General features: G+C 38.2%; 1 protein-coding gene across 3 annotated transcripts in view; it reads left to right on the top strand.

Annotated features, from left to right (window-relative positions):
* Positions 1-7,476, top strand: part of gnb1l (guanine nucleotide binding protein (G protein), beta polypeptide 1-like) — a 28,076-nt gene extending 20,600 nt beyond the window's left edge. For all 3 annotated transcript variants that reach the window (XM_020536188.2, XM_048611656.1, XM_048611655.1), the window contains 4 exons: positions 581-743; positions 1,944-2,042; positions 3,870-4,085; positions 7,000-7,476. In XM_020536188.2, the coding sequence (XP_020391777.1) occupies positions 581-743; positions 1,944-2,042; positions 3,870-4,085; positions 7,000-7,266 (745 nt within the window). In that variant the 3' untranslated portion in view covers positions 7,267-7,476. The remainder of the gene's footprint in view (positions 1-580; positions 744-1,943; positions 2,043-3,869; positions 4,086-6,999) is intronic.
* The last annotated feature ends 1,125 nt before the right edge of the window (positions 7,477-8,601 follow it).

The raw sequence follows: 8,601 nt of genomic DNA, 5'->3' as shown, positions 1-8,601 counted from the left end.
AAAGGGTCTAGGCCCGAAACGTCAGCCTCTCTGCTCCTATGATGCTGCTTGGCCTGCTGTGTTCATCCAGCCCTGCACCTTGTTGTCTCTTGACTAGGTTAGGATTGTTTTTGCTGGAGTTCAGATGAATGAGGGGGGATCTCATAAAAACTTATAAAATTCTAACAGGACTGGACAGGGTAGATGCAGGGAGGATGTTCCCGATGATGGCTGTGTCCAGAACCAGGGGTCACAGTCTGTGGATTTGGGGTAGACCATTTAGGACGGAGATGAGGAGACATTTCTTCACTCAAAGAGTAGTAAGCGAGTGGAATTTATTACCTCAGGAAGTAGTTGATGCCAAAACATTGAATGTATTCAAGAGGCAGCTAGATGTAGCACTTGTGGCAAATGGGATCAAAGGTTCTGGGGAGAAAGCGGGATTCGGCTGTTGAGTTGGACGATCAGCCATGATCATGATGAATGCCAGAGCAGGTACGAACGGCTGAATGACCTCCTTCTGCTCCTATCTCCTATATTTCTATGTAAAATGTAGCCACGATTTTACTTTGTTTTGATGTGTTCCATGTTTTCATTACAGTCAAGGTCGTGATGCAGCAGTCTCCACTTGGGACCTGTCAGAAGGGCGCATTGCAGTGATAGACTCCATTCCTTTGGATAGTTATGGGTTCTGCCAGTGCTCTCTAATGCAAGAAGGTGTTGGCCATTACCTTCTTGCTTCCCCAGGCGGCACCCCATCAGAGGTAATTATATAACTTACCATGTGCATGTAATAATCAACGTACCCAGACGGGAACAAAAACAAAGTTGCTGGAAAAGCTCGGCAGGTCTGGCAGCATCTGTGAAGGAAAAAACAGAGTTAACATTTCGGGTCCGGTGAACCCAGTTCTGAGGAATGCTTTTTCCTTCACAGATGCTGCCAGACCTGCTGAGCTTTTCCAGCAACTTTGTTTTTGTTCCTGATTTACAGCGTCCGCAGTTCTTTCGGTTTTTACCCAGACGGGAGGTGCCCTCACTCATGGTCTGTTCTCATAGGCTCTCATGAATATTATGATTTAGTGCCCAGTACCGCCTTTTAACATTGTCTCAACCTTGTTTACCAGCATACATGTGGAGCATGGAAAGAGTTGCTGTATCACATATAAGCAGGAACATACTTGAGTCAAGTGTTGTCAGCATTTGACAAGAAGAGATAAGGACCAGTCGTCAAAATGTTGAGTTTTGCTTGACAAAGGCTATCAATATGAAACATTCATACAAAAAATTAATATTAGCCATGGAATATGAATACATCATACTTATGGCAACACCATTAACATTAGAATTAAATATTGTATTTTTGGAATGAAGGTAATTGGCTTTGTGTGCATATCTATTGTAACTAAATAGAGCACTTACATAGCAAGATTGTGTGGCAGCTTGAATAGAACAGTCAAAAAGTGATTAATTAAAGCATACAATGAAAGTATTATTTCTGCAAGGTTACATTATTGGGTTGCCAAACTGACAGCTTTTTATTTTAGATTACTACCATTCTGATTGTTATGCTTTCAATAAACTCTTGTGATTTTTCATCCTATTATTATACGTCAAGTATTACGTCTGCTAGCTTTGTCAGAGAACATTTCTGGTTCCCATTTCTTCTTTTTTAAAACCTTGCCTCCAGGTATCCCATTTACAGCTTTTGGAACAGTATACAGAAGTAGTGTGACTGTTTACATTCAGAGAACAATGAATGTATTGAACCAAGCTAATCATTTGGATGGAGACAAACCATTTCTTAATTAGTAACAAAGTCATTTTTGCTCTGCAATAAAATAATGTAGACCAGCTATGTGCTTTCTTAATTATTGCCCATGGCTTTTTATGTAGGATACAACAAAATTTAGGCCTGGCACAGTGCGCAGTTGATGGTGTTTGTTTTTTGCCCTTCTACAACATAGGTGAAGATTTTAGACTTACCTAAGAAGACGCCAGTCTGGATCCTAAAGCCGCCAGCAGATGCTAAATTGGGCATGCCAATGTGTCTGAAATTGTGGCAGGTAACACATACCTAAATGTGTTGCAGAAACCTGAACACTGACTGACTCATTTTGCCTTCAGCATGTGATTCATGTTTTGATCAGGTGCTCTTTTTGTTTTCTGTTTAGCTTGTCTCCAATTCACCTAGAAAACTATAATTTTCCAGAGCACAGATGCACTTAGAGCAGCAGGCACTATTTATTTCATACGTGTGTGTGGGGTGGGGGCTGGGTTGTTGGCTGCGATGTTTGGCATCTTGTCAATGTCACGAGCAGGAAATGATAATATTGGCTTTAGACTATTTTGGGATTAAGAAGGCGCTCTTTCGAAAAAAGATACTTGATTACAAAAGCTACTGGTTATGCACCTTCTGTGATAACTTGAAATACACTTCAATGTTTCATTGAAAACTGAGAACATTTTTAGTCAGCTCTGGCCCTGGAATATTGGAATATGTGTACACTGGAGTCAAATAGTTATATTTCTGAAATTAGCACCTTGACTTAGCCTTTGTTTTAATGCTTTTGGACATTGCTAAATATTCACATTGTGATAGTTACTGTAAATGCCTGCACTGTCTTTCTTTATGATTAAATCTTTGAAGCAACTATTGACAGGTAGCAGGACAGAGAATTGGTACACATCTCATTAGGTTTTATTTCAAAGCTGTGTCCATTGGAGTTTGATGAAGTGTCGTTGACCCTCCTGATGTGGCTTTGAAATTTTTTCCATTTATCCCAACTGGTTTTCATATTCTTTGGATTGGTCTTAATGCTTCACACCTGTTACGTTGGATTTTCATTTGGCTTACTCCTGTTCCTATGTTCCATTCAGCCCCTGTGCCTGTACCACTATTCAGTGAGGTCATGGCTGAACCGTGGCTTACCTCCATATACCTGCCTATGGCCTTTATCCCATAGTTTTGCTTATCCCTTTTGCATAAATGTACATTAACAAATAATCCAGAACACTTTCCTTTGCCTTGAGGATGCCGGCAACATTTGTCTACAAAAAAATGTACATTTAGCAGGGAACTTACTTTTACTTAATAATTTTATTGGTGTACAAAATTTGGATACGCTTGGAGGCTGTTGGGGAGGTTTACAAACTTTACTGCCAAGAACTTTGCAATTTTATTTGGAATACAAGCTAAAAAAATTCACTTTGTACCGCAAATTAATGAATAACTGCAATGCGTAAATAATTTGTTTTATCAAGAGACTCTTGATTGTGACCTGTGCATGGAAGAATTATAGAAGGGGACACTGATCATGTGCAAAATTAATGGACAAAAGCCAAACAAAAAGTAGTAATGTAAATAGCTCAGAATGGCAGAGTTGAGGAAGAAATGAAATACGTCAGAAGAAATGTTAAAGATAGGAATGAGGAAATTAAAGGGTAAAAAGAAAATGGGTGAGAAACTGAAAGGAAGAGGAGAATAAAATTGTTTTTCAGAACTGTTAAGAACCTGGATCTATAAATATACATATGAGAAAATCAATTAATCCACATAACACAGCCCTATCAATAATGGAGGACTAATGCTTATTCACAATTGAAACTTGAATTAACTAGAACATAGCAAAAGGAATAGGCCACCCAGCACCTTAAGCCTGTTCCAACACATTGAAAATTCTGGAACACATCTTTGGATAAGATTTTATTCTTTACTGAGACATTTTCTTTAGCAACACTGGGAGAACTGTAAGTTTTTAAAAAAAAACATTGTTTAATTGCCATCAAAAAGACTTGCATTAAATCTGATTTTTGGTCTGCAGCAGCGATCTGAGTTTCTCACAGCCTATTACATGCTACATTACTATTCCTTTCTCTGTCTTTCTGACTAGTCTTCTTCTGGTTCTCGGCCTTTGTTACTGGTTGGATATGAGGATGGGTCTTTGATCCTCTGGGACCTATCAGAAAAGAAAATTTTGAGCCGTCTTGCCTGCCACAATGAACCAGTCATGTGTCTTGACTTTGACCCTGAGAAGGCCAAGGGTATCTCCGGCTCCTCCGAGAAGCTTCTCAGCTCCTGGAGACTTGACAACCAACAGAATCTTGAGGTTAGCAACAATGACCTGTCTGTCATTTATTCAGTGTTACACCAACATTCTGATATGCTGGAAAAATATTTAGTCATGAAAGGGAGTTGTTGCAGAGTCCAGCCTAATTAATCACTTACCAGTTACAATATTTGGGTGCAGAGTGTGTTATCTGTATTGTCATCTCATCGGGCATTGAAGTTAATGATTTTTGTTTATGGTATGCCTTTTTGAAGTTACTATTCTAAGTTATTGCAATATTAAATGTTTGTTTTAGGTTTGGAAAATTAATCTTTTATAAATCTTTGTTGTTCACTTTTTGTCTCTATTGCCAAAATATAATTTGCATAGCAGGCTCCATCTGCTAAAGGTTCAAAAGAATGCTAAAGTTGTGAATTACGTCCTGCAAGCATTTTGTATTTTGGCCTGAGTTTATCTGCACATTCTGTTTTCTAGGCAGACCTAATAACAAAGCAAGCTGGCAATCATTAAATGAAAAAAGTATTTAAAATCTGCTTCACTATTCTTTGCAATGGAAAACCATTTGATTGTCATGATATTCACATGTTTATTGTTAAATATTATCAACTCAAAGATTTTTCAATGTCTCATTTCTGAAGATTTGAGTGTGTGCATTCATACTGAGAATTATTTTATTTCCAAGATTAAGTGTTCTGGCTGTACCTGTATTGTCTGTTCATTTTGTACTTAAGTGAACAATAGTTCAAAAATTAGAGTCACAACCATAGTTATTATTATAGTTGAATTATGTATTTCATATGAAATATTTATTTTTTTTATTATTATTATTTTAGTCATTATTCAAGTGTATTGTACGTATCAGAAGAACATTAGAAATAGAAACAAAATTGCATCATATGCTCCAGTAGAAGCATAGGAAATAGGAGCAGGAGTAGGCCCTTCAAGCCTGCTCCTCCATTCAGTATGATCATGGCTGATCATCCAATTCAATACCTTGTTTCTGCTTTCTCCCCATATGTGTTGATCCCTTTTTAGCCCCAAGAACTATATCTAACTCCTCTTGAAAACATTCAATGTTTTGGCTTGAACTGTTTTTTGAGGCAGAGAATTCCACAGGCTTGCCACTCTCTGGGTGAAGACATTTTCTGTACATCTCCATATGATTATGGCTGGCCTTGACTGCACTTTTATGTCTGCACACCATATCCCTTGATTCTTTGAGAGATCAAACATTTTGTCTCTTTCCAACAACAAAACATCTACAATCCTTTGGGGGCACAGAATCCAAAGATTCGCAACACTCTAGAGTAAAGAAATTTCTCCTTCTCTCAGTCCTAAATGATCAATCCCTTATCCTGATATTGTGCCCATTTTCTAGATTCCCCATGCAGAGGAAATAACCTCAATATCTGGACTGTTGAGTCCCCTCAATGTTTGAATTAGACCACCTCAAATTCTTTTAAACTGTAGAAAGTATAAGCCCAATTTACTCAGCCTCTGATCATAGGATAAATCCTCTCATTCCAGGAACCAGTTGTGAGATTTTGCTTGTACGATCTCTTTACTTTAGTAAGGCATTTGATAAGGTACCTCATGGCAGGCTGGTAGGGAAGGTTGAGTCTCACAGGATCCGGGGTGAGCTGGCTAGATGGATACAAAAGTAGCTTGGTCATAGAAGACAAAGAGTAGCAGTGGAAGGGTGCTTTTCGGAATGAAGATCATAACTAGTGGTGCTCTGCAGGGATCAGTGCTGGGACCTTTGTTGTTTGTAATATATAAATGATCTGGAGGAAAATGTAGGTGATCCAATTAGTAAGTTTGTGGATGACACCAAAATTGGCAGAGTTGCAGATATTGAGGAGGATTGTCAAAGGATACAGTAGGATATTGATAGATTGCAGATTTGGGCAGAGTAATGGCAGATGGAGTTTAATCTGGACAAATGCAAGGTGATGCACTTTGGAAGTTCAAATCCAGGTGCAGTTTATATGATAAATGGCAGAACTCTTAGCAGCATTGATACATAGAGGGATCTGGGTGTAAAGGTCCACAGATCCCTGAAAGTGGCAACACGGGTGGACAAGATGGTCAAGAAGGCATACAGCACACTTGCCTTCATTGGCCAGGGCATCAAATATAAAAGTTGGCAACTTATGTTACAGCTGTATTAAAATTTTAGTTAGGCCACATTTGAAATGTTGCATGCAGTTCTGGTTGCTGCACTACCAGAAGGACATGGATGCTTTGGAAAAGGTGCAGAGAAAGTTTACCAGAATGTTGCGTGGTCTGGAGGATTTTAGTTATGAGGAGAGGTTGGATAAACTCAGATTGCTTTCACTGGAAAGACAGGCTGAGGGGTGATCCGATGGAGGTTTACAAAATTGAGAGGCATAGATCGGGTAGATAGTTGGAGGCTTTTTCCCAGGATAGAAAGGTCAACTAAGAGCAGGCACTGGTTCAAGGTGAAAGGGGGAAAGTTTAGGGAAAAAATGCGAGGAAAGTTTTTCACACAGAGGGAGCTAGGTGCCTGGAACACACTGCCAGTGGTGGTGGTGGAAGCAGGCACATTAGCAACATTTAAGGCGTATATTGATAGACGCATGAACAGGAGGTGAACAGAGGGATAGATACTGTGTATGGGCAGTAAGTAGTGGATCTAAATAAGGACTAGGAATTGGCACAGGCTCTGTGGGCTGAGGAGCCTGTTCCTGTGCTGTATTGTATCTCCAAGGCAGATATATCCTTTCTTAGATGTGGAGACTAAAACTGCGCACATGTCAAGATTTGCAAAGATACTGAAATTTCCAGTTACTGAAATTAAAATTTTATTTTAAAATCTGGCATAAAAGTAGGTTAATGTCTTAAAGGTGAAACAAAATGGAAATCTTTTGTAGAAAGTAGATATTGAATATTTTACAAAACATGTAATTATTATTTCCAACCTTATTGTTAGTTGCAGAACACTGTGACATTGTTAAATGCTGGAATAGCTGACACATGCATTCGCCAAGACAAGAAGATATTAGCCACAGCAGGTTGGGATCATCGGATCCGTATCTTTGGCTGGAAGAAGCTAAAACCCCTGGCAGTTCTGCCCTACCACACAGCCAGTGTACACTGTGTGACATTCTCAGACCATGTTGTTCCAAGTGAAAGATTAATGGCTGCAGGATCTAAAGACCAACGCATAAGTTTGTGGTCTTTCTACAATGAGCCGTGAAAGAGTTAATTTTATACGGAAGTTTCGGTCATATTCTGAATAAACTGAAGATTGAGCAGTATTGCTTGATTGATGATGGATGATGTGAGTCAGCTTGTGTGCATTTTGTACTGAAATTTTATTATGGTTGTAATCTTATTATTTTCTTCATGGGCTGTCTCTTATTGAATTGATATTTAAAGAAAATAAAACAAAGAGCTTATGTTTATATAGCAGCTTTCATATTTTCATGACATCCTGGAAACGTTTACTTTTAAATTAAAATTGCTGTTGGTTGGTAAGTACAGCAGCTAATTTCTGGGCAGCAATTTTCCACAGAAAGCAATGAGGTGAGTAACCCTTTGGAGTGAAAAGGAGGGATAAATGTTGGTTACAACATCATAAGAACTGCCGGCAATACATTGAGTGGTGCCATGAGTTATTATTTCTGGTTTTAATTAAAAAATAAAATTTTGTAACATATTAGCTATTTGCAACTCATTGCTACAACTGTAAATTCCACAGTAACATTGTTGGCATGAGGTAAATTTTAAGGATTAATTTAACCTTAAGACCTCATGAGACTTCATTGTGTTTAACACAGTACTTCCCATGCATGGGAGACAAAAACACTGTTGATTTTTTTTTCAACATTAAACCCATGCTAATCTAAATGTCTGTTTTAATTTTTAACATATATTTGCAACGCTTCTTCATGTAACTCTTTGCTTACTCCTTTTTCTTCAGCAGCAAGGAAATAGACAATGAAGTCATGTAAGCCAAGCCAATCATGTTGGGCTGTGGTTACTATCGTTGATTTGTCTGTGATTGGTGTCTTCAGAAATTGTACATGGGCCATAATTTTAATTAGTCTTTTACCAACATTTACTAAAAAATAGTGGTATAAATTTTGCTTTTAAGTTTATTCATTTCCCATTATTTCTCAGACCTGACCATTAAGGTAGCTTATTAATGTTTGTAAACCATTTATTTTTCTAATTGTTTGGCATCTGAATTAGCTCCCACCCTTTTATTATTCTAACTGATTTGGCAGAAGCTGTTTCCGGATCAGACTTTTCCTGTCCAATACAAAATTTGGTTTTTGCCTGCAATTTTCCGGTAATTCTTTGATTCTTGCTGGTGTTCCAATCCTTTTCCCTATTTGTACACACAAGGGTAAAACACACTTACAAAATTTTAAAAATAATAGTCTTATTTTGATCCAGTGCTCTACTGGAAGCATGAGAATTGTCAAAGAATTAGAAAGATACCCAAAGCTTGACCCTCCGCCATCCTAACTCTCTCAATGTAGCATCTAGTAGTTTACCTGAAGTTTATGTTATCACAGAATTTTAC

This window comes from Rhincodon typus, chromosome 24 (genome assembly GCF_021869965.1).
Source record: "Rhincodon typus isolate 14 chromosome 24, sRhiTyp1.1, whole genome shotgun sequence".
Taxonomy (NCBI): Eukaryota; Metazoa; Chordata; class Chondrichthyes; order Orectolobiformes; family Rhincodontidae; genus Rhincodon; species Rhincodon typus.
This window is presented reverse-complemented; position numbering and strand designations above follow the sequence as displayed.